Source organism: Mya arenaria, chromosome 12 (genome assembly GCF_026914265.1).
Source record: "Mya arenaria isolate MELC-2E11 chromosome 12, ASM2691426v1".
NCBI classification, from domain to species: domain Eukaryota; kingdom Metazoa; phylum Mollusca; class Bivalvia; order Myida; family Myidae; genus Mya; species Mya arenaria.
The window spans coordinates 16,396,536-16,424,219 of record NC_069133.1 but is presented as its reverse complement, the minus strand read 5'-3'; the positions used below and the strand labels follow the sequence as shown (position 1 = coordinate 16,424,219).

The window sequence follows — 27,684 nt, the reverse complement described above, 5'->3', positions numbered from 1 at the left end:
TTAATAAAAAATGTCAAGAAATTTAAAACATAGAAAATAGACTCCTGAAATAACTAAATCCCCCCGAAATTGATTGTAGGATAAAATGAAGCATTCATTTAAAACATTATGAATTCATATGTAACGCTTAATTAGCATTTAATTGCATCATAATATGATCCATATTTTCCGGGTTTTGACGACTTCGCAAAGTTTATTTCCGGGGAGTACACCTGTCCGAATACGATGACCCACATTCTATTCTAAACTATACACTGTACATGTAGATATTATCGGTCCTCGGCCGAAGCAAAATCGAAACACAGGTATATAGGATTCTGCTTTTTATACGCCCGAAGGGTCGTATTATGTTATGGCCTCCATCGTCTGTCCGTCTGACTGTCCGTCTGTCCGTCCGTTAGCAATTCCGTGTCCGGGCCATAACTTGGTAACTAATAAAGCGATTTTCAAATAACTTTATACAAATCATCACTACATTAAAAGGATGTGTCGCGCGCAATTTCCAGGTCCATACCTCAAAGACTAGAATCACCATGGGGGTGCGTTAGCAAATCCGTCTCCGGGCCACAACTTGGTCACTAATAAAGTCATTTTCAAATAACTTTATACAAAGCATCATTACATTAAAAGGATGTGTCGCGCGCAATTTCCAGGTCCATACCTCAAAGACTAGAATCACTATGGGGGCGTTAGCAATTCTGTGTCCGGGCCACATCTTTGTTACTCGTCCGTTTGCAATTCCGTGTCCGGGCCATAACTTGGTAACTAATAAAGCGATTTTCAAATAACTTTACACAAATCATCACTACATTAAAAGGACCTCAAGACGAATCTTCTTCGGGCGTATAATGCTCCGTTTCGCGGTGCTTTTGTTATATCGCGTTCTGTAACTCGCCGACATTAAAATGATTGCTTATTGTATAATTTAATTGCGTTATATTACGCAAAACACAGCTTATTCGAACTATATTAACCGCATAACATAGATTGAGAACTCATTACAGCGTTATTTATAGCAAGGTAATTGATACGCAGAACGCAGTCCGTAGCTATTGAGTACGAGGTATGTTCGATGTGTATGTAAATGTAAATTAGGTCAGTGACCACCGCAGTTCTAACCGCGCTGGGGTTGATACGCCCGTGCGCGCATTAATTCGCCAAAAGTTAAAAATATTATGTCGATCTGCCGATGCGATTTCCGAGATACGGTTATAAAAGTCTGCAGGCCTAGCGGCCTATAAAAGTCTGCAGGCCTAGCAGCCTACAACCTAATTATAAGATGATAAACGTATTTGACTTATCACCTGTTGATGACTTTGAATTCATAACGCTAAGATACTGTTCATACCCACTATTTGGTTTTACCTATTTATATAGAATAAATATTCAGGCGCGTAGCTGGATCAAAATCAATGTGGACGCCCATCGACGCGGCGAAGCCGCCGAAGTGCTAGGGGGGTCTGGGGGCATGCCCCCCCCCCGGAATTTTTTGAAACTGTTGAATGTAAATGGTGACATCTGACGCATTTTGGAAACGTATTATTGCCTTAAAATACTGAAACAAATTTCTCTTTTCACATCTGATTTATTTATTTGTGAACACATTCATTAAACAAAGTCAAGCCTTCGGCTTTTGCTTCCAGCGAATTTAGACACTACCTGGTCAATGTCAATGTTAACATCCCGATATACGTGCATCAGGGCAAGTCCTGTCATGCGCTCTGTCCGCATCGTCGACCTCAGGTAGGTTTTCACCCTGCGCATAACGCTAAAGCTCCGTTCAGCAGTAGCAGATGATGCCGGCATGGTCAGAAGAATGGTGAGTACTGTATAAACTCCCTTGTAAAGATCCGGATTGGTTGATGCTACAGTTTCACCCAATGTGCTTGGTTTGTCATTTTCATCCATCAATTGCCATCTAGCCTTCCACCGCCTAACCTCGTTATGGAATGACTGGTTTCCCTGAGGTAGGTCCACCGAATACCCCGCAAAAATGAGATCCACCATTCCGTCTGTGCAAAGGTTCAACTTGGATGGAATCAAGTACTGTGCACGGAATCTTTCCTCGGCCACAATCAATCTGTCGCTAAGTTCTTGACACAAATGGTCCAAGAAAGGGAAGTAGAGAGCTCGCTGCCAATACTGTTGTGGATCATTGGCCGGTGGGTTTGCCCGGTTTCGTTGGCGTTGAGCAAGACGGGGCATTGAAGGTTCAATCTCAAATTCTGCTGCAATATCTTTAGCGCTCTGAAACAATGCTTCCCAGACATTAGGGTCTGCCCTTTCGTTTTGAAACTGGCGGATGAGGGTTTGACTTTCTCGCGTTGCCTCAAGCAAATCGCAGTCGACTGCCTGAAGAAGATAAGACAACGGAACTGTACTTTGCATAACGTGCTCAGCAACGACCAGTCCGATTATGAAGTCAAACTTCATGATCGACGCCAAGTGTTGGCCTGCCTTGTCATCGCCATCCTCCTGTAGCTGTTCAAGGGCATGAACAACAACGCTGTATGCTGACTTGAACGTTGAGAGGGCATCGGCTCGGCTAGTCCACCTAGTTTCACACAGAGTTCTCAGTTTGGTGCGTTTCTTCAGCTTTTCCTGTGCGTCTTGGTCAGCAGCAAGTTCATCAACAAAGAAGTTTAGTCTTTTGGCCGAATAATCAAATGCAAACCCTACCTCTTGCACAGTTGTCATCACTGACCTTATGCATGGGTCCTTGCTGCTATGCATAACTGCTAGGTTGAGGCAGTGGGCTCTACAGTGTACATACAGCGCAGACGGCACCCGTTGACGAATTCGTGCCTGTACGCCCCTGTGCTTTCCAGACATATTTGCGGCACCATCATAAGCCTGAGACCGCATCTTATCTACTTCGATTCCATGATTTTCAAGAGAGGTCAAGAGTAGTTCTGCAAGTACCTCGCCAGTTGTTCTACTTGCTTGAACAAATCCAAGAAAATCTTCACGGACTCTAAATTGCTGGGAACCGCTTCCACGTTGGACAAATCGCAGACACACGGACACCTGTTCTTTTGTTGACTTGTCGGTCGACTCATCGGCTATAAGAGCGAAACAGACTGCATCATTGCATGCCTGCACAATTTCGATCTGTATCTGCTCAGCACACAAACAGATCAGTTCATTCTGTATGTCGGGCGATGTGTATGTTGCCCTACGATTTTCTGGAACATTTAGATGCTGTGCTAGGATAGGGTCATCTGCTGCCTTTGAATGCAGTATGGCTAAAAAATTGCTTCGTTCTTCTGTATTACCTCTGATAGCGATATTTTGCTTACCACAAAGGACGATTACTTCTATAATTTTCCTGAGAATATGGCGGTTCTGCTCCACTAGGCGTCTGTGACTGTCCGATACAGAACTTGTGATGGGTTCCATCTTACCTGATTGTATATCAAGAAAATGTTCCGCCATAGCTGTAACATTGTGATGGTTTGACTCTGCTAATTCGTGCCTCTTGACGTACTTGGCTAGGTTGGACCAATCCTTCACTGGTGTACTGATGAAAGTTTTCTCCTTCGCATCTTTCCGTCCAAATACGAAACAGGGGGCGCAGAATAAGGCATCTGTAGAAATCGAGTATCTGAGCCAGGGGTGGTCTGTCAACCAGCTTGATGACAGCTTTCTCATTTTCCCATGGATGCTTCTACAAAAGAGAAAACAAAAGATGTATTAGTTGACCTGGTTCTGACTTCTATCAAGGAACAGTTTTCACCAAGAAGTGTCCGGTAAATTGTATTATAAATTTACCAAAGCTCTTTTTTGATGCAACTACCATAACCTATAAATGTTTAAAATATAATGCAACTAGGGTCTACACTATTTTGTTTACCTAACCCTGTACCTGCTATTCGCGACTATTCATGCTTACTCAAACAGCTTGAATCCAGACCAGACGCCGAGTATCTCATCTGGATCCAAGTTTTTTTTAATACTAGAAAAAGGGTATACAATTTGAAGAAAATCGGACGATATTTAAAATTGAAGTAGACGATATTTTTAGCAGACGACAATTTTCGTAGCCGCCCGGCTAAGGGTAAAAAGCATGACTAAACATATATGTTACATACTTAACTAATATCGACGACGTGATCGAGATTTAAAGGTCTGTCAGACTGGGGGTGTATTCATAAAGCTTCTTAGGAAAATCTCAAATTAGAGTGATAAATTCAAAGGCAGATTTCTCGGTTTTTACCCACAACACTTCAATGAAATTGTGTATGCTCAAATGTTAAACAACGTTTTACACAAGCATGCCATGTTGCAATGAAGTATAATTGAAAATAAACTGGAAATTTGCATTTTAAATTTTTACTTGAGTTGGGGATTTTTAAATCTGCGTGTCACTTAATTGTATTTTTTTGCATTCAAAAGACAACACAACCTACCTTGAGGGAAAGTTGAACATATGGCAGTCAGTCCATGTGTCTTTCAATATCGACCATTTCCACTTTGCTTCAAGTTCTCCACTTGCCGCAGTAGCTATATCAGGATATGAAGGACCACTGTGGGTAGACTTAACTGGCTGAGCCTGTCCAGGTTTGGTGCTGTCAGATTCTGTGGCAGATAGATCTAGGTCCATGCTGTTTGCATGCTCCGAAGGTGCCGTGCCGGTTGCTTCTGGGCACGCAGTCGCTGTCGCGGTTTCAAACATCCGCTTGAACATTTTGTCCAGTGTCATAGGTTTTGTTTTTTTCATTTTTTACAACAGCCCGAGGACGACCGCCATGAATTAATAAAATATTAAAAATATATTGACGTCACTTTCATATGTAGTGGATGACATACTAGTTGTGACGTCATAGTATGACACAGTTATCGACCGGGTCACCCAGAGTGGCGTGTAATTGACCTGATGTGCCGTTTTACTTTAAGTATTACACACTTTTTTCGTTTAAATTATTAAAAAAAAAATACTTTTATTTATTCAATAAAAGTAAACTCGTGAAAATAATGTGCACGCCCGGGCGTCTTGGCGTAAAGGCAGCTACGCGCCTGATATTGTTGATATTTTGCAGGAACCTGGGCCATTTTTGACTGAACTTATCAACAACCCTCTGTTATCTACAAACTAAAATTATTATTGTGTACATGGATAACTTAAATTGATCTAGTTCATATTGTAAATAATTAACAACATACTTTCCTCCATATTAATAGTTACATAGCATTGGAGTATCCCCAAAGTTCACACCAAAAACAATGCAACGGCCTCTAGCCATCTCGGCATACATGCCATATCCCACAGCGGGGGAAATCCCCAGAATTCCGATCCATCCCCCGGAATTTAAAAAAATAAACTTATGTTTTTATAGAGAAATTTTCAAGGGACTACAGGCGATAGTGACAGTTTTATGATACCACAGTATGTGAGAGAACAAAAAAAAAACAGAATCAAACAGCCACACAAGGAAGGAAATGACTTCATGAATTAAAATGAATATTTAAAAAAAAGATATTTGATAAATGCCAAAAGGAAATTTCAACAGGTATTCAATTTCGACTGGTATTCAATCTGGTCACCGGATTCTACTACTATTGGCACGTTGGTTGATATGGTTTCGGAGTCTATAATACAACACAACTGGGATATACATGTACATGTACTTGGGAACTGTCGTCTAAATTTCGTGTTCAGCTCAAAAACCAAAATTCCGTGTCGATAGCGACTGTCTGAAATAATAGGTGGTATTCCGGACCTATACTAGCTTGAACGAATAAAGGCAGATAATTAGATTTTATTTTCAGCGGTTTTTCTAGTAAGAGTTTGCTTTCTTGTCTTGCATCATCACTGCCTTGTGAATCGAACACTCTTCGGGCACTTTCTTTTGAACGACAAAAATGTCCGACTCCAGCTCTGACGAGAGTAGTCGGGAAAGTTGGACGCCGTATTGTGAGCGGGACGAGTGGAACGACGTCGAGCCGGTCAGCCAAGATGACGGGCCACATCCGGTCGTGCAGATCGCGTACTCGGACAAATGTGAGTAGGCGTGTCACGCGCACAAATTATGTTTTTAGTTTTGCCGGTGAAATTGTGTCATATATTTTCGCGATGTGTCATGCCGTTTGTTATTGTTTGGGAATTATGCCAGGGATATGAGTTTGAGCCATTTGTGTGGCGTTCTGTTTAAAGATAATGTGTCAACTATTGAAAATCTGAATGACATGAATAGTTCGTCCTAGCCATTTTTTGATGAATATATTTTGTTTGTTTTTAATTAAACTCAAAATAACAACAAAGTAAAAAAATAATCTGTGATTGTTTCTATCAATCATTAACCAGTGTTATTTCACCTTGTTCTGAATAAGGCAAGGGCATTTGTATTGTGTAAATAGCAACATGATAGTTAAAATGGTGAAAGACAGATTTTTAATTTTAAAACTTCTTAGTTCATAAATACTTGGCTCAATAGTCATTCAAATGAACTGCCTGTAATTTAGATTCTAGCATGTTGGGTACATGTATATATGATATATTTACAAGTACAAGCTATATTCTAATGTAAACATCTACTCTAGGGTATTCTTCATTTCTTCATTATTTGCGTTCGTTTATTTTCTGCCAATTTTCTCTTTCAAGTTCCATTATACATTCAGAAGTGTTCAGTTGTTATCGTTTATAATATGGCCTAAAGCAACAACAATACTAAATAATTTCGAACATACACATAATTTAAGCATAGTTATGGATTACACATAATTTAAGCATAACACATAATTTAAGCATAGTTATGGATTACACATAATTTAAGCATAGTTATGGATTACACATAATTTAAGCATAGTTATGGATTACACATAATTTAAGCATAGTTATGGATTACGAGTTATTGTACAAGAATAAAACTACATTTTTAAGCATTTGAACACCCCTCACACTTAATAGAGTGTTTTTATTGGTTTGAATAATATATTTTATATAATATTCAAGTTGTAAGATTTTGTTGACAAAACTTCAGTTTTGTTATGTCTACTAGCAATATGTATAACTTTCCATGTAATTCTATTGAGACAATTTTCTGAAGTGCAAATACTTGAGTCATCTTGTGAATTGTACCCAGAGCGAAGATTTAAGGTTCCCGTCCCATTTTCTCAACAAGCTAAACCATATTGGATGACACTTTTTACAACTTTGCTACTTCATATTTTTCATATTAAAAAATCTCTGACAAAATTGTACGGTCTTAGAACTCATTATTAATACTATTTAAGACTAAGATAACTTATATTATAACTATTTATTACGAAGATATCTTACTGAAACCGGGCTAGCATTTTACTTCATGGCGCTCTTGTCAATGCTTAAAATAAGAAATCTACCCAGAAAGCCAAAACAAAATCACTACTGATACTTTGAATAGATTGTCTTTGAAGAAATCCTTTGATGTGATTGATATTTTAAAGAATTATTCATCCAAATCAGAATTGTGTGTTAAAACATACGGGCCAAGTTTGAGCTTTTCGTAAGTGACCCCCCCCCCCAACACCCCCCACCCCCTCGACCGCCACAGACAGCAGTCTGCTAAGACACTAGGGCAATAAACAGGGGATGCATGTAGATTTGATTAGCCTGACATTCCTGACAACAGGCCTATACACATATACAGGTAGTTTTACTGTATATTTGATTAAGTACCCATAGTTTTACTACATGCATTTGATTAAGTACAAACATGTGTGGGTTTAGTACAGTACTAAGTTACTTTTTGAGAATGGAATTTATCTGACATTTATGCATTGCACCATCCTGTGTTTGTTTTGCATTATTATTATATGCTAAATATTGACATTAGCAAACTGCACTCATACCATACATGTAGGTGATTTTTTGCCAATTTTTATTGCTGATATTTGGTTAAAAGTATGTTTTTCCCCAAATGTTGAGGTTTTGCATGAAAGCACATCTTAATCAATATCTCACCAAACACATCATGTATTGCATTGAAACTTAAAACACATAAGTTTATATCTCAGCAACTACTTGATATATTGCAATGAGACCTTGTACACATGTCATCCAATCTACCTCATTAATAAAGTTAAATAATTCTTTTTTGCATACAATACAAATTACGCCCCTTTATTATTTGACTTTAAGGTTTTGTATGTAAGCACACATGACAATATCTCAGTAACTACTTCATGTATTGCATTGAAACTTCATGTTAGAGTTCTTGACTATCCGTCGCACCTAATTTAACAAGTTAGATATCTCTATTTTGCATTTAATGCAAATGATGGCTGTATATTATTCCACTTTGAAAATTTGGTTATGGTTTTGCCTGTTATCTAAGTTTACAGTGATCCATGCATTTTTTTCCAAACTTTTGAATCCTTAAACTAAAATGCAAATGAACTGTCAAGCACGCTGTTTCTTTGACAGCTCAAAGATTTGGGGGTTAGAAACCCTGCATGGGTTTTTGGTTACATTGTTAGTTTGTGACAAATATACAACCATTTTCATGTATTTTAGTTCAGGACACATATATGTACAACCATTTTCATGTATTTCAGTTCGGGACACATATTCAACCATTTTCATGTATTTCAGTTCCGGACACATATTCAATCATTTTCATGTATTTTAGTTCGGGACACATATTCAACCATTTTCATGTATTTCAGTTTGGGACACATATACAACCATTTTAATGTATTTCAGTTCTGGACACATATTCAACTATTTTCATTTATTTCAGTTCGAGACACATATACAACCATTTTCATGTATTTCAGTTCGGGACAAATATTCAACTATTTTCATGTATTTCAGTTCGGGACGCATATTCAACCATTTTCAAGTATTTCAGTGTGGGACACATATACAACCATTTTCATGTATTTCAGTTCGGGACGTGTATGACTACTTCCGTGCAGTGGTGGCCAGAAACGAGGTCAGTGATCGAGCCTTGGAGCTGACAAGGGACGCTGCCACCCTTAATCCCGCCAACTACACTGTCTGGTACGTCTTTCATGACTTTATATTTCAATGTTTATTCCCAACAATATTTTAACCGCTCATTATAATGGTTATCCACCAAAGATCACTACCAACTTGAATTTCTATGTTTGAGTCTTGGTTACGTACAGACTGTGTAATAGACTGAAATATAGTGTATGAAGTACTAAGGAGAGCATGAAAATGATCATATATTATTTTGTTTAAGATGCTCTCTTGCTCCCAAATAAACAGTACCACAATTAATATAATTGTTTTACTTTACCAAAAAGGATGAATAAATATCGAAAACAATGGTTCTTGGGAAGGATACCATGTTTAATTTGAAAGAAAGGTGCAGAAAACACATTATTTCTACCTTATGAGACGATTGTTGATCGCCATAAATCTTTACGGACCTACCAGTCATTTAATATTTGTGTGTTTTCAGCTTATAAATAGACAGTTACAATCTTGCTATCATTAAATGATATTTTCCATTAATCCATTATTCAATAAGGAGTTAAAGGTTTATTACTTGAAATGTATGTTTGTTATATTGATTAAAAATACGAGTATCGCTTTAACTAATGAAAATTTGCTTTGATGTCACATTGTTGCATGTTGTTAAAAGCCATTTTGAATGACAAATAAAAGATGTCTGTATGGTTAAATTTTATTAGTATGTATTTATGAAAATAAATGGACCCAGTGTGTCCCAGTCTGCATACTTAGTCAGCTTAGTGTTTGAAATGATATTTTGTCCAATGGGATGCCAGTATTTTTTAAATATACCGTAGATTTATATATTTTTTATTTTAATCAGGAGAATCAGTAGATTTAACAGAGGCCATCCCATTGGACAAAATATAATCTCAAACACTAAACTGATAAAAGGTTTTTAGTATCCATTTACCATAAAAAATGGTTATAAATGAGTCTGTGTCTCTTGAAATGATATATTTTTGGTGAAGGTATACGAATGACCTTTAACAAATATAAAGTGTTAAGTTATTGACAAATATTTCATTAAAGCATCACAAGTTCACTGTTCTAGAGACAAATTTTTCATTTACCACAAAACCTGTAAATGATAGGGCCATTAACAAAATCACTATACCTAAACAAGTTATGGGTCAATATCCTTGTTTGGTGACCCTTTGAATGAGGCAAAACAGTATGAATGATGGTATCAAGACATCTTTAATACATAGTATAGCTATTAGCTTTAAGATCTAATGTGTGAATCTTTTTGTGACCTACTGCTTTGTTTGTTTGAACAAATCATTTTTATTTTATAAGCAATTTAATGCATTTTTTTTCCACCAGTTTGGCAATGGGGCTAGGACCCTTCTGATTGGGAAAAATATGTCATTTTGACTAAAATTTGGAATTCCAATCTTGCTTAGAAATATTAAACAAAAATGCTTTAAACAAGAGAGAAAAAATAAAAGAATTAGGAAAAGTTTCACTTTTGGGGAAAAGGTATATGTTTTAGCATTTGGAAATAGGGCTGAATTTCAGCTCCAAATGTGCATAAAATTAACCCTTAAGTGTTTCCTTAGTACTAATTGTACTGAACAACTGCAGAACATTTGTGTTTGAATGAATAATGAGAAATAGATGGGGATTTTATTTGCACTTAGTTTAATTTTAACTTATTTATTTTACAACGATTGTGAATCAAGTTTTTTCAACATTATTTTAATCACTCTCATTGACACAATGTTACGCTGGAGTGTGGTCTTGTGTTGTGGGGGGAAACTGGATTACCCAGAGGCAACCCACTTGTCCGGCTTGGTGACAACAAACTTAACTCACATGCGCCAAGGCCAGGAATCAAACCCGGCGTAGCCTTGGTGAGAAGTGAGTGCGCTAACCGGAATACCATTGTCTGTTTCAGTTTTGCTAAGCAAAGAAGCTTAAAATCTTTATTATAATCCTCTTATATTATAATGTGCCATGCAGTTCACCTTTTAAGCTGTGTAATTTACCATGAAGTAAACTCAATACTGGACGGACATAATAATGTTATAGTTTAATTAACTGTCTTTCTCTATCTATATATATTCAGTATATGAGGAACTTAAATTACAATGAAACAAATACTCATTTCCTGATGTTTGGACAAGTTGACAAGGTTATAGAAGGTTAAAGTGGTGACATCTTTAATTTTTCATATAGGTCACTCATGATATATTTGAGGGCGGTGATTTTACAGCCAGTCAGATTTACCGTTTTTACTTATTTTCTTTTTTTTTTCTTGAAATGAGCAAATTTTTGCTTAAGTATCTGCAAACCAGTGATAAAAGACTGCTGACAAAAGAAACGATTTTCATTTTTCCCTTCGAAAATTAATGTTTTATGGCTAAAAGCGTTACTAACAATTTAAAAAAAATGCATAAAACATCAATTTTTGACCTAATATAAAATATCAAAAACGGCATTCAGTGTCACCAGTCCTATATCACTAGTTTCCAGATATTAACGCAAAGATTGGTTCATTCCAAGGCAATTTTTTTTTTTTTGTCAAAACTGTCAATCTGTGAGAGTGCAGCTTTAATGGCCATTGTGCTTATTATAAGAAATGATAAGATTTGGATGTGCCTTCAACAATAGCATATGAACTTCGTCTTATACTGCCGTTTGGTCATTAACATGTATGGTCCCCATTAAATCCTTTTTCTTTTTTTCGATCTTACACCATTGAAATTAAAACTTTTGGATGAACAGGCCTGAATTCTTATACTTATATGCTTAATGGCATCAATTTTTTTTAACAAGCCCTGCTATATAAATTCAGAATTTGAGCAAGCCCGGAAGACATTTTACCAGTGTAGGCTTGTGTTAATTACAACCACTGCAATATGCAACAAAATAATTAACAGCATCCACTTTTTACATGTTCAAAGTCAAAGTGACTTTCTGTTCATACAGAATGTGGTACTTTGTATTATTGTGCATTTCACAATAACTAGTCTAGTATTCTCAAGATTGTCAATTCCAGTATAAGTGTCTTAGAAAAGTGCCAAAATGACTGACGAAATGTTGGCAGAGATATATAGGGCATATTATTATTATTCTTATTATACAATAATACATGTAAGTGCATCTATTAGTTGCTATGCCTCTGTTATTACCTGTTGTTATGATCATAATTACCCAGTTTGTGTGATGGTATTGACATCAAGTCCCAGCGTGGGTGTGTGTAGGAATTACCAATATACTTGGGAAGAATAGGTCGATAGGAAGCACATGTGTTTGTTGGTAGAATGTTAGCAATATTTCCTGCTCTGCTTTTTCAACTTTCCTTGATTGAGACAGTGTAAACAGTTTATCTTCATAAACAATTGTTGTTGTTTAACAATTGTTTTTTTCCACATTTGGAAAATGGACAGGGGCTTTTCTCATTAAGAAATATCCATCATTTTTACTAAAATTTGGGAATTCCAATTGATCAGAATGCTTTTAAAATATAATAATAATAATAATAATAATAATAATAATAATAATAATAAACTTTATTTCATGAAGATAACACATTGTTACATAAGTATCTTCTTCACCAGTCAATTGTAACCACGGCCCCCCCAGGTCTTGGGGTATACCGGGGATAGCTGGGGAAATGGGCCGTGTTTTTACCTTTTAGGTGGCCCCGCAGTGCCAGGTGAATGCAGTGGTTTTGTCTTTGCTACAAATATAGCAGGGAATGTGCCTTACGTAGGATCCCTAGGGTGCGGGGGCATTTGGCGGGGATTTTACCAGCGGTTCATCTCCGCAGTGCGGGGATTTTACCCGGGCTTTGCTGGACCGAAAGTCAAAGTCCCTGCTATTTCCCAGACCTGGGAGGGCGGCGGTTACAATTGACTGGTGCATTATATAACACCTGTTATTTGTTAGGACACATTTTTGGCATCCTATATCTCTTGAAAGATTGATTGCTAGCGGAAGTCAGTCAAGAGTTTTGACATTGAATTCTCAAAATTTGTCAAATTTGACAGTTTCTTCCCCAGTTTAAGTTGCTGATTACAACATCAAAACTAATGATAACAATTTTAAAGCATGATATCTTGGACAATGAAGTTTTATAACTAACATTATCACTCTTGCCACTCCAACCAAGGCCAAAACTTTGAAATGGAATTTGTTCACATATTGCCAGAGACAATTTTGTTCAAGGAGGGCCCTATTCTCTGGCTTTAATTATTATTTCTTCTGGCTTTAATTATTATTTCTTCTTATTTATTTAATTATTGACCAAACACTTTCTTAGAGCTTGTCAGACATTGGTAGAGCTTGTCAGACAGTGGTAGAGCTTGTCAGACAGTTGTAGAGCTTGTCAGACAGTTGTAGAGCATGTCCGTCAGTGACAGTGATAGAGCTTGTCAGATAGTGGTAGAGCTTGTCAGACAGTTGTAGAGCATGTCCGTCAGTGACAGTGATAGAGCTTGTCAGACATTGGTAGAGCTTGTCAGACAGTTGTAGATCATGTCCGTCAGTGACAGTGATAGAGCTTGTCAGACAGTGGTAGAGCATGTCCGTCAGTGACAGTGATAGAGCTTGTCAGACAGTGGTAGAGCATGTCCGTCAGTGACAGTGATAGAGCTTGTCAGACAGTGGTAGAGCATGTCCGTCAGTGACAGTGATAGAGCTTGTCAGACAGTGGTAGAGCTTATCAGACAGTGACAGTGATAGAGCTTGTCAGACAGTTTTAAGCTAGACAGAGTGATGCCATGGCCTTTGTCATACATTACTAAATCAACACTTAGCCTTGGTTCAATCTTTACTAAACTTGGTCAAACTTTACCAAATCAATACTTAGCTCTCTATAACTAAGACATGGTTCAATCTTTACCAAACTTGGTCAAACATTACCAAATCAATACTAAGCTCTCTAACTAACACATGGTTCAGTCTTTACTAAACTTGGTCAAACATTACCAAATCAACACTAAGCTCTCAAACCTATATATGGATCAATCTTTACAAAACTTGGTCCCACTGAATACTGAAGATAGCATTATTTCCACAGTAATTCAAAGTTATAACTGCATAATTTCACTAATGTGAAAACCATGAGTTCACTAATTATAACCATAAATTATGTCCCACAATCCACTGGCCGACTTTGCGACTGTAACAATGTTTGCACCATGTCATGTTAACTTCTGTATTTCCTTATCATCTTTTTTTATTACCATCTTGAATATTAATAGCTGCATCAATAGCTGCATCATACTATTTTGGGGATGATGTGGTTATTTTGGGCTTAACATAACTGCGTCTTTATGAGTTTTGTTGTACATTGTATGACCGAATGATGGCTGAGGCCTAAAAAAAAAATACATTTGGTTCGGGTTACCCGACCCACCTATGGAATAGGCGCCGACCCTACCATTTTTATAGTCAGTTTGAAAAACAAAATGAAAAACTAAACTTTTTTTTAATTGCTTTTCAATATGTAGTTTAAAACCTTAAATGCTTATACAGAAGATAACTTTAACACCATTCTCCAATGATGAAAATGACATTCTTATATAAACCCTATAAAACCTAATAAAAAAAATAAATAAAAAGCCTACCTACCCTACCTATTTTTGAAAAGGATGTAACCCTAACCAAACAATTTTTTTTTTTTTAGGCCTGATGGTTTCGGCGTAGTATTTTGCAGTACATTTTGAAATCGCAGTAATACTTGTTGCGAAATACCTGTACAGCTTTGGCAAAGTGGTATTAGCTTGTTCTTCAGTTTTTGTGATGAAATTTATTCGAATAAACATAAATCTGATTGTAGGTATAATATAAAACATTAATGCAATCTTTTAAATCCCAATTGATGTGATTTTATGGTGTGTTTTTTTGGTGTTATCAACAGTTACTTGAGCTGATGTTTTTGCAATAATTCTGATGTCAATATAGTTGAAAGTAGGATCTATCCTATTCACATTGCAATTGCATTTATATATCAATATTAATATAACAGGTGAACAGAACTGAAGTTGAACAGGATATTAAAATGCGACATCTTTTCAGCGTAAAGTTGCACTCTCACAGATTGAACGTTTGACAATTTTTTTTTTATTTCTTGTCTTGAAACGAGTCAATTTTTGAACTTAAATATAGAAATCGATGATCTAATTTTTTTGTCAGTATTCTTATATAACTGATTTCCATGGATTTTCACAAAAATTGGCTTGTTCCAAGACAAAAAATTAAAAAGTTTTCAAAATGTTCAATCTGTGCAGCTTTAAGACAGGCTATATATCAGTCTTAGTAACTAGTAGGCATTTGACATATTAACAGTATTTTGACAAGAAAATGAAAAGCAGTGACAAGCAACAAGGAAAGAAATGTTATTAGGATGTCATAAATATTATATGTGATATTTGTTGTACCATTTATCATATTTCATGTTCAAGGTCAGATATACACTTAGCTGTCTGTTTTCGAAGAATAAAGTCCAAGTGATCGCTGTTGGTGTTGTCGGAGTGCTAAAAACGTTAAATTTGGCCATTACTAAATGAATACTCAAGATTTTTGAATGAAATATGGTGCATATGTTGCCAGAGACAATTTGCACATGTTAAGCAAGGCCCATTACTCTGGCTTTAATTATTATTGAGTTATGCCCCTTCCACAACTGAAAGAAACAACTGAAAAACAGATGGGCATAGGCGTTCAGTTTGCAGCACTCTAGTTTATGTATTGGTGTGACAAGAAAACATAAATATGCATTGTGAGTTATACATTATATTGAAGATTTTGTTTCACTGACCATCTTATGAAGTTGTGTAATCGAGCCTCTTTTTTCAGATGAATAACCTGATTGTCATTGAATACATTTGTTTGCATTGGGAGTCTGTGAATGATAGCAATTGAATTGTTTCAGACACTTCCATTAGTTTAATTGTCTTATTGTCTCCTTTCTTGCTTCAAAAGGCATTTTCTACATTATTATTGCATGCAAACATCTGAGTCACAGAATGTTTTGTCATCCAACTTTAAGTGTGAACCTTATTAGATGCATATAATATTCAGAAATAAATTAGTTCAGCAATGATGTATTATGTCATTTTGACAAGAGTACTGGTTTTCTTTAGCTTCAAAGGTGGGCTTAATAATATTGCACCATCCGTCCATCCATGCGTCTGTGTATCTGCCCATCCGTTGTTTTGTTTTTGTGTCTGGGCTATAATTTTGTTATTTTGTAATAGACTTGGTACCGATTCTTGGCACTCGAAGATAGCGTGTTGCATGCAAGACCCACATCAGAAGATCAAGGAGGTTCATGGAGTCCTGCATATTTACAAATATCTTATGTTAACCCTTCCTGAATGTTGGCATATCCCATTGATCTTTCTGACGCATCTAGGGCATGCACCATATATGCCTATAGTTCATGTTAACCCTTCCTGAATGTAGGCATATCCCATTGATCTGTCTGACGCATCCAGGGCATGCACCATATATGCTTATAGTTTATGTTAGCTCTTCCTGAATGTAGGCATATCCCATTTATCTGACGCATCTAGGGCATGCACCATATTTGCTTATAGTTTATGTTAGCTCTTTCTGTATGTAGACATATTCCAGTGATCTGTCTGGCACTTGGGGGGCATTGTCAATTACAGTGACAACTCTTGTTAAATCATCAGGTAATGGCCACAATGCAATTGATTTAATCTGCCTAGATCTTTGATCAAAAGCTGATTGGATTGCTGTAATACCTACATTCTAATGCTATTATTCTTATGCTAGTTCAGTAATGACTTAGGTCTTGGATTAATTATGACAAACAATCATGGTATTATCTGGGGGTTATTTATACAGTAAGGATTTTTGTTATGATTTGTTAAGGAGCAATCAAGTTCTGCTTTACATGTTATGGTCAGTAGGCCAATATATGTAAAACCTGTGTTTGTTTACTATGAATGTGAATAGTATTATATTGTAACTCTTGGTGAAAGACATAATAAATTGCTTTTAAAGTGGGTTGACATTCTGCTGACCCCTTGACCTGTGGATTTAATCATATCAAATTTACAGGCTCATAAAATCAATTTCTTATCTTTTCATGGCCAATTAAGAAGTTTTAATGTGAAAATATTTTTTTTTCTCTTTTCATTGAAGTTTCTAAAGCTGCACTCTCACAGAATAAACGTTTTTGACTGTTTTTATTTTTGGTCTTGGATCAAGCTAATTTATACGAAAGTGCAGGAACACAAGTGATATAAGACTGCTGACAAAAGATCGGATCGCAGATGTTCATATTAAGTTCAAATATGATGTTTTATGCATTTTTATACGCCCATCTTACGATGGCCGTACTATGGGAACACCCATGGCGGGCGGGCGGCGGGCGGGCGGGCGGCTCCACAATGTTGTCCGCTCTCTAACTTGAACATTTCTCATCCAATTTCCACCAAACTTCATGAAAGTGTTTGTTGGTGAAATATCTAGTTCTTTATCCGTTAGTAGCGCTTTTAGCCATCAAACAATAATTAAAGGAAATATGAAAATCTGCAATCTGATCTTTTGTCAGCAATCTGATATCATTGGTTTGCAGATATTTACGCAAACATTTCTCATTCTAAGATAAAAAATAAAAAAGTTTTCAAAACGGTAAATCTGTGAGAGTGCAGCTTTAAGTTCTTAAATGATTGGAAAATTTCAGCCTAGGATGAACCCTGATGTAAATAATCAATCCATTTATAGAACCATACATAACAGATCAAATAATTTATTATGTCTGGGTCAATGAAAGAAAACACTATTGATAAGATTAATACTGTTGTTTTTTAACTAAATAAATATTGGTCTTGTGCTATAGTTGTCCTGATCTCCACTTCTGAGGTAAAATCCAAAAACAGTCACATTCTCAACTCCTTTGGTTTCAAATCAGGAAACTTGAACGTTTGTCAAATCAGCATAAAGGATGTCAGAAAAATGGAACTTAAATGATTAAGCATATTTGTCATATTATAAGCAAATTGTTATAATATGCTTTGAATATTCTTGCTCTTTCTTTTACTATCAACGCTTTAAAAATCTGACTTTTTTATACCCCTGATTCTTGACATATAAGAATCGCACCGTCTGTGCGTGTGTAGGAATGTTCATTTTTTTGTTCACCCACTGTTGCTTTGTCATGGACTGCATGATTTTACAATAACTCTCAACATCTGTTCATGTGTCCCACTGTCCTTTCACTGTTCTTTTTATGTGAATTTATTTTGCCACAGTGGGATTTTACAATAACTTTACACATGTCTTTGATACCGGTATATAAAGGGGACATGTGGCATGCGCAGGCCCTGTAACCTCCTAAACCATTCACAAAACTTGTTGTATGTGTCACATGCAAGATCAGGGTCTGTATGTTTTTCTTCATTACTCACCGGCACTTGAAGTCAACCATCATAGGGTCTGTCATATGCTTACAGTTTTTGTTAGCTCTTCCTGATTGTAGGCATATTAATAATTGCATAATCCATTAAACTTACGGTTTAGTCAGTATTGGAAAAGTGGACATGGTGCTTACTGAAAAAGGGCAAATTTTAGCATAAGAACTTGAACATTATGAATTTGACAGAAAAATGTATTGAAATTGACAATCTTAAGCATTTAAATCTATGAAGGCAGAAGGGTGCCCATGCTGGTCTCCATGAGGGCTGAAGGGTGCTACTGAAAATGGAAAGGGTACAGCACCCTTCCAGAACATTATCATTTATAAGCTAAAACCCTTAAACTTGATGGAACTTATGGGTGCATCTGTCACTTACTGCGGCAGCTCTTGTTCTCAATTTAGTGTTGCTTTTTCACAAAATTTAACAGTTCTCTGTCCCCATTTACAGAAGGGGGAAAGAGAAAATACACTGGTATATCCTTCAAGTTGACAGGCAATTACCATGGTGTGTCAAGGTTAATGGAAGTCATCCAAATGCCATCTGAGTTGAAGATACCTCATTAGATAGACTATTGTTACAAAATGGTGTCAAATCGTTAACTGCTCGTGAGGGATATGGCATTTGGTGATCAATGATTCAAGTAGATAGAGGATTCGAATCATGTTACATAGGCTGACTTTTTATACTTATCAAGAGATTCAGGTTTCGATTCATGTTACAATTTATGTTTGCAAATGTTTGATTGTGAAGATTTCAATGTTTTGATTTTCAAATAAAAAGATATTTGGCTTTGACACAATTTAAGCATATCACAAGATTACATTAAGCTAATGAATTGACGTCATGCATTTGCTTTGATACTCCGTGTACACAAGCAATGAAACCCAAATCTTATATACAAACAAGAATGATTTAAATTCAGATCAGCAGGTTTTCCAGTTGAAGGCTAAAATCAGTTTCAAAAATTCTTTTGAATTTGTTGTTAATACAGAATTAATCCTATCAATAGTGTTTTCTTTCATTGCTCCAGACATAATAAATCATTTGAACGTTTCTGTATGGTTCTATAAATGGATTGATTTATTTACATGCACGTAAATATTTAGAAGCAGATTGTTTATAATTTTACATAATGTTTGCATTGAAATCTTATGAGATTTGTGCCAAGGACATAGCATTATAAAATGTTTGAAGGAACCAAGAGAAACTTGGCCGACTCAGTATTGATGTTTTGGTGTGCAATGGTTTTGGGACGTTCAGCTTGTCAAAGAAAAAAGTGGTTTCCTTAACCCTTAGGCTGCTGATGGCGATTTTAAAGGCTTTGCAAACAGCTTGGAACCAGACCAGACGCCGAGTAACTCGGCGCTTGGTCAGGTTCCAAGCTGTTTGCCACTCAGTCAATATATGCCAAAAGTTTTAAGTAAATTGAAAGAAATTTAGAATAAACCAGACAACATTTTTGAGCAGACGACAATTTACCCAGCATGCAAAGGGTTAATATAAACTCATATTCCAGCAGGACTAACATTGACCATTGAATAAACAAATAAATGTACTTTTTGGTGTAAGCCGATGGGAACAAAGACCTACTAACTTTGATTATAGATATACCTTGCATAAATAGCATCCATTTCATACTTCAAAACATATACACATTCAGTTCAACTCTTGTTAGACAATCCAATATATGGACATGAAATCATATAACTATATATACAAAAGCGATACTGCAAGATTATTATTCATATTAAATTATAAATATCAACTTAATGCTAAATAATAGCCCTTAAATTCGAAGTTTTCGTTCGTAAAAGTTAAATAAGGTTGTTGCCGCCTACAAGACCCAAGGCTGAATGAAATATGAGGCTAGTGTGCAAGAAAAACTTGTTCAATTATTTGCCACCTACTGGCGAATAAGTAACCAAGAGAAATAAATTTTCGTCTGATTCACTGCATTCAAACGCAGAAAATTACATTTATTGTCCTTAGTGTCTTTGTTGGTGGCGTATGCCTTGGGAATAACTCGAGCATTATTCAATATATTTGATTGCAACAATGGACAAAATGTTATAAGGGTTGAGCCAATTTGAACTAGTCCAGCAAGTCCCATTACTCTGGCTTTAATTATCATGGAGTAATGCCCCTTCTTTGACTGACCCCCCCTCAACCCCCCCCCCCCAAAAAACCCCCCCAAAAAAACAACAAAACCCCCCCAAAAAAACAGATGAGCATTAGAGTTCACTTTGCAGCACTCTTGTTGAATCTTGGTACACATCTTGCTAGAACCATTATGCACATGTTTAGCATGGCACATAACTCCGTCTTTATTAATTATTAAGTTATGCCCCATGTTTTGTCAGAAAAAAATCAAGAAATGTTGGCATTCTCTCTCTTGTTTTGTACATTATCATTTTTTCCAATTAGTTTACATGTTCATGATTTGTGTGTTTACATTGTGAAACAGACTTCCCTAAAGAATTTTGGCCCAAAAATTGAGCCACCCAACAATACCTGATTACGGGAGATCCTTGCCAGTTATGACATTAAGAATGTGTGAACTGTCTCCCACTGCTCGTATTATATAGGTTTGATAACCTGCCAGATATTATGTATTATGATTATAAACACTGACATTGTTTGCAGTTGTTAAGCAGTTTTTATGTATGGGAAGCAACTCTATATGATTTGGGTATTTTGATAGTATTGTATGTAACCTCCCTTGAGTATGGTATTTTTCTTAATTGTGTTAGTTCCTTCTTTGGTTGCGAAACCATTGCTTTTTCTAGAATAATGAATGAGTTGATTGTCTTAACCGTAATTTCATTAAGAACCAATCAAGTTGCATGTTAGTTTTCTTGAGCAGAGAACATGGTATGCCCTAGGGACTGGGATGAAAAGTGCTTGATTCTATAAGGATTTCAAATACCTAATTATAATTATTCTACTTTCGGGCACCATAGTGTGAGTGACTTCCAGCCCTTTATAAGTCTGGCAGGACTTTATGGGTAAACTGGAGATTAGAATTAATTGTGATAACTTACATTCGTCAAGCTTGCTACGCATTCCAGGAATAACCAGCATGATCATGTGTAATGCAGCCATATAACTGATAAGCCTGATTGGACTTCATGTGTAAACTGGATTAGAATTACATGTGATGACACTATATTTATCATGCTTGTTACACGTTTCAGTCACGATTGTTTGGCAGCCATAAAACTTATAAGCCTGGTTGGACTTAATGTCTAAACTAGATTATTATTATTTGTGATGATTTTACATTTCTGATGTTTGTACATTTCAGGCACTACAGACGGGAGTGTCTGGCAGCCATGAACAAGGACTTGCACAAAGAGCTTACCTACATCACAAACGTGATAAATAAACACCCTAAAAACTATCAAGTCTGGTAATACTTATTATTTCATTATGCATTTTAGTTGTTATTAGCTTGTCTGTGCTTTGAAGAGAAGACGTATTATCATAGCCTTGCTGTCATTGTTTTTGGTCGAAACAGCATTGCTCAAAAACTTTTATCCTGGCCATATAAACCCTAAAACTGTTCAGATATTCAAATGAAACTTGGTACACTTGTTGCCAGATACGATTTGCCCATGTGCAGCAAGGCCACTCTGGCTTTAATAATATTTAAGTTGTACCTATTTTTTCTTTTGTAAAAACACCAATAAGCCAAGGTATTGTCAAAACCGCTTAACCAATTGTATTGTTACAGCAGCAGCAGTGTTACAACTCAGCATATTTATAAGAGACTTTAAACACAGTCCCATAACTTAAAAAAGAGTAAAAATATACACCTTGGTCAATTGAGAAATATGGCATAAGCTTGCAGTGATCTTGTTTCACCTTTGCAAAACCTTCAGTGTATAATTTATGAGAAAATAACATGAGTTTGTTTAATAACTAAACTTTGTTTCTGAATTATACATAAAAATAAACCTTCAAACTCTAACAAATGTGTCTGTTTTTACTAGGCATCATCGTAGAGTGATCGTTGAGCGCCTGCAGGACCCGGGTCGGGAACTAGATTTCACGGCGTCCATCTTGCAAGATGATGCGAAAAACTACCACGCGTGGCAGCACCGACAATGGGTCATCCGTGAGTTCGATCTGTGGGATAATGAACTAGGTTACGTGGAGAAATTACTGCGGGACGATCTGAGGAATAACTCTGCATGGAACCAGAGATACTTTGTCGTTAACCATACTACGGGTTTTACCGATGATGTCATCGAACGTGAGATTAGGTTGGTTATTTTAATGATTCATAATCTTTTTGTCATAAGTTAAAGAAAGACAATCTTTTTAGTTTTTTTTGTTTAAAATTTGCTTTATTTAGTTTGGTTACAATTTGTAGGTATAAAAAGTTAAGCTTTCATATATTGTTTATGTAATAGATGAATAAATTCATATCAGTCAGCATCAAGCTTAAAGGAGCACAAAAAAGGTTGATGCATTTTTTAATTTTTTTTATGCATTATCATCTCATTTGACATTAATAATTTAAACATCTAACAAAAAGCATATGATAAAACCTTTATAAAGTATTTTTTTAATTAATAGCTACGTAGCCACAAATTCCCCAGTTAAAAAAAAGCGCCACAAAATTGCTTGATCTTTTTATCTGTACCTAAATGAAATGAAGTTTTTGTTTTGATCATTAAAGTCAAATGTTTAACACATAAATGCTTTGAAATAATTTTATTTTTTTTGCTTCAGCCTATATTGTGCGCCTTTAAACCTTCAGAAGTAATTGTTTTCATTGTTAGGTGTTTGTATACATTTTGTGCGATAACAAAGTTGTTATTTTCAGATTCACTCAGGATTACATAAAGAAAGCTCCCAACAATGAGAGTGCTTGGAATTACCTGAAAGGGTATAGTTAACCATCAATGTCCTCCCATGACCTTTTTAAATTTTGTCTAACCCATTTACTGCCTGCCTGTACAAGGCACGCAAAATTTGATACCCAGTCAAGGGCTTGGAGCAAGATTGACGTAGCTCACACTAATTTTATCAAGGGCTACATCTCTCTTGACCTTTGCCCTCAAAACCTTAGCCCCTTTTAAAGAGCATGCCTGTTTGTTGTTGCAATAGGAGCAATTGCATATTTCAACCAAAACCAGGTTTTGCCTTCACTTAAACCAACATTTCTTTTCACATAAACACAATAATATTGAGCCTTTGTGGGCAGAAATTGACCTTATGTAATTTATTTTCCTTAACTCAGTGTTTAGCTTCATATCAAATATTTTTTACACAAAAATGAAATATAAAATTCTATGTAAGTATCAATGAACTTAAAACACACTTTACGTGGGTGCTGTAATTTCACAGGAAACTAAGATGTTATGTTTCCCGATTAAGTCATATCTACGATATTAAGGCCTATTTCTGCCTGCTTTGACTTGAAAACTAGGAATTGAACAAATTAAGCTTAACTTTTTCTTATTAGAAATGGGTTACATAATTTGCTTCTAGCCAAAATGGCGTTTTTTGTTTGCCTTACATTTAAGTAAGCCAATAATCTCAATAATATCGAGGCCAAGGATGGATGCTTTTAGGCATGATAAGCATTCATGCAGCTTTAAATTTGCCAAAAAAAGGTTTTCATTTGCAATGCTGCCATCTGTTACAGTGTGCTGTTAGATCGTCAGCTACAGAACTACCCGTCAGTGTTGGCGTTCTGTCAGCAGCTTTACGAGGACCGATATCGCTCCCCATACCTGATGGCCTACATGATTGACACGTACGAAGAGATGTTGGAACAAGAGAGTGACGATCGTGCCGCTACACTGAAGAAAGCGGAACAGGTGCGTGGCTTAATTTGTTAAATTTTATATTCTTTGCTAGGGATTTATATTTCGCTTTGTTATATTAAATAATTTATGTATTATTGTAAGTTTCATTGGCAAATTCAATGCAAAATTGGTAGAGATTTTCTTTTGTGATAAAAGATAAAAACTGTATTTTTAGCTCGTCTGTTTTTCGAAGAAAAAAAGTCGAGTTATTGTGATAGCCTTGGCGTCGTCGTCTGCGTCTGCGTCTGCGTCGTCGTCGTCGTCCAAAAACTTTAACCTTACCTCATAACTCAGACGAGCGTTGGCACCCACTCCGCGGTGCTCTTGTTAAGCTATTATGTCTGTAGCAGTGGTTTTAAATGAGAAAATGTTATAAGGACATGTATGCATTTTACTGTATAGTATATCTGCTAGTATTTGCCTGTGGTTGCTAAGTACTTGAATTCTCATGGTTAAAATATCATAGCTGAAAACATGTCATTTGTTGAAATTATGTGTAGGTTTTAAAAAACACCTGAAGACAAAAGGCACAAAGGCCAGTAGCTCTGGTGGCAGTTATTGATGAATAATGCCCCCCTCCCCTTTGAATTTAATAACAACAGAAAACATTGATGTTTGCTCCAAGGTACTTCTCTATCTTTGAATAACGGTTTGTGTCAATGAGTCATTGTTATACTTTCAGCTATGTAATGCTCTGGCAGACGAGTATGATCAGATCCGCGGTGAATACTGGAACTACGTGGCACGATCGTTGACATCGCGCTACGGCTCACAAACGAACACAGTGGAACAAGAGGTCTCATAACCTGGACCTACCTGCCACCCTAGTGTGATATACCCATGAAGGGAATGGACTAGTCCACTTGATAGGGAAAGACTATACTATTTTAGATGTGGAAGATTCCAAGTTATCTCGTCAGGGGAAAGAGTATTTCAGTGGAGTGTATATATTATTATTCGTTGCATTTTACTGAACTCGTTCTATTTAGAACTGTAGCATAGGTAACAGAAAATAACTGTATTTTAAATTAATGCATTGTAAAATATTTTGAACGACTTTTTTGCAACAATTTTGGAACTTCAAAATCATTATGTTTATCTTACTAAAATTTTTTATTATAACACACAATTATAATTCTTTTTTTGTACAAAATTTGAGATCTATTTAAAAAAAAAATATATACGCAGCCTTTTTTTAGCGAATGAATTAACAAATTTGATAAAAATCATTATTTAACATTTCACTGTACATATTTATTTATACCAGAAGCGAGAAGACAATTTTACACTAAAGTGGGTGGCAGGGTGTTGTGTTATGTGAACCGACTGTATTCATTTATTTGTATTGTAACACAGTGCTTTCTTGACGTTTATTTATAGGTCACAGTCTAGTTTCTATGACGACGTTAACTCTAAACATTCAATTATGAGTACACACATTTAATACATGTAAGTCTGCTTGTATAGTTTTTAGAAACAAGTTTGATCATCAAAATTAATCATCAAGAACCATAAAAATTGCTCACATTTTGATAAATCTGAGACCATATCCAACTTAGCCTAAACTTCAATTTAAGAGTAGAAACTTAGGGTTTTGATTGGATTTAAAAAATAATTGATTAATAGACTGAATGGAATCATTGAGGCATGTCTAAGGAAAAGGATAAGAATTATATTGAATATGGACTCTGAAATTAATGTTCTTAATTATAAAGTTAATGCTTAAGGTATCAGGCCAACAAATAAACAAGATCTCTGATAGGTCCATTATCCTTAATGTTTAATTTTAAATGCCTAGGGACCGCATTTTTTTTTCTAAATGTCACATACTTGTGGGTCAAATACTTAAATGGCTTAATTCCAAAGAATGGTAGAGATTGGCTTTGTTAGTTTGACTTTATCCAGGCCTTCCATATAGAGTTGCTTATACATTCATCTCATTCTCTATTTATTTGAATACTCGTAATAATGTAAGCTTAAAAAGCTTAACTGTTTGTATGACTTGATAGGGATTCTTAATTGACACGGTGGTGATTCTGAATTTACTCAAAAGAGATGGTAAATATTACTGTAAAGGTACTGTTAAAGACATGGACTCATGATAAAACTTGGTGTTCAGTTCACTTTGATAACAACCAATGTTTGAAATAAATTATGCAATATGGTTGATATAAATGACAAAAGTAGTTCTGACAAAAGTAGTTCTAAAATCATAATTATGGTAATTATACAGTCATCAATATGAGACTTTTGGATGAATGAGCTGAACAAGCCCTGTTTTATAACATTTAGACCTTTATCAAACCCAAAAAGTACTCAACCACTGCAGTGGTTGCGGCTTCTGCTAATTTCAACAACTGATAATGAATCTGCAAGAAAGTGAATGATTCCCAAATCTGTTTTAAAGCTGCACTCTCACAGATTGAACATTTTGACAACTATTAATATTTTTTGTCCTGGAACGAGCCAATTTTTGCGAAAATCCATGGAAACCAGTTATATAAGACGGCTGTAAAAAAATTAGATCGCATATTTATATATTTAAGTTCAAATTTTAATTAAGTGGTATATCTGTGAGAGTGCAGCTTTAATGCAGAATATTGATAAGATAAGACTTGGTGTGCGAAGAAACTGAATCACTGTTATAGTAAAATTGAAGTCTTCAAGTCTTTTACAGTACTCTACAAATAAGTTGAATGAGGGGGCAGCTATAAAGAAAAAGTTTCTTTAATTTGGGGTAAAAACTCTCAAAATGTTAAGTTTTCATTTTTTTGTTGTTTTCTTAAATTTCCTTTACATTTTTTGTAAATTTCTTGATTTTCTCATAGTGAGGAGTGTTTATATTATGATCCCCTATATGTATTGGTTTTCTCTTCATACACAGCTTAGAAAATTTGCATTTTAGGGACATCATTTTTTATGCAATATTTATGATGGTAAAACAACAAAATAAGATCAATATTGAAGAAATTGTTTTTGATAAATTGCATTTTGGGGACATCACATTTAGGCAATATTTATCATGTTAAAACAACAGATTAGATTGATATTGTAGAAAATGTTTTTAATATTCTCAATTCTATTAGGGCATTTCTACTTTTGTAAGTTAGTTTATATGTAGGTGTTTTTCCAGCAATCATGGTAGTGATACTCATTGGCAATGTCCAGACGGGGGACATATTGGACAATAATATGTAAAAGTCATTGATGTACACAAGATGGATATTCTTTTTTAATGCTTGTTGAACTGCTTTTCAATAAAGTTTGAGAAGTTTGTCTTCTGTCATTTTAGTTTAAACTTTCCTGATTTTTACAACTATAATGAATTAAGTTATATTAACTTCTACATGTTTAGTCACTTTCGTTGGCACGATGTTGAAAGAGAGTGTGGTCTTGTGTTGGTGGGGAAACTGGGGAACCCGATGCAAACCCACTTGTCCAGTTTGGCGACCACTGACCAAACTTGCATGCACCCAGGCCGAGATTGAACCTGGTTTGC

The 27,684-nt window shown here is 35.7% G+C and overlaps 2 protein-coding genes across 2 annotated transcripts; one reads left to right on the top strand and one right to left on the bottom strand.

Moving 5' to 3' along the window:
* Positions 1 to 1,608: 1,608 nt before the first annotated feature.
* Positions 1,609 to 4,687, bottom strand: LOC128210498 (zinc finger MYM-type protein 1-like). The gene is made up of 2 exons (XM_052914846.1): positions 4,410 to 4,687; positions 1,609 to 3,667 (listed from the first exon to the last, which is right to left on the bottom strand). The coding sequence occupies exons 1-2, from the start codon at positions 4,685 to 4,687 to the stop codon at positions 1,609 to 1,611; spliced, it is 2,337 nt and encodes a 778-aa protein (XP_052770806.1).
* Positions 4,688 to 5,824: 1,137 nt separating this feature from the next.
* Positions 5,825 to 27,459, top strand: LOC128211139 (protein farnesyltransferase/geranylgeranyltransferase type-1 subunit alpha-like). Its single transcript, XM_052915581.1, has 7 exons — positions 5,825 to 6,001; positions 8,869 to 8,983; positions 21,671 to 21,775; positions 22,359 to 22,631; positions 23,198 to 23,260; positions 24,023 to 24,197; positions 24,868 to 27,459. Exons 1-7 carry the CDS (start codon positions 5,863 to 5,865, stop codon positions 24,988 to 24,990), a joined length of 993 nt encoding a protein of 330 aa, XP_052771541.1. The 5' UTR covers positions 5,825 to 5,862; the 3' UTR covers positions 24,991 to 27,459.
* Positions 27,460 to 27,684: the final 225 nt, after the last annotated feature.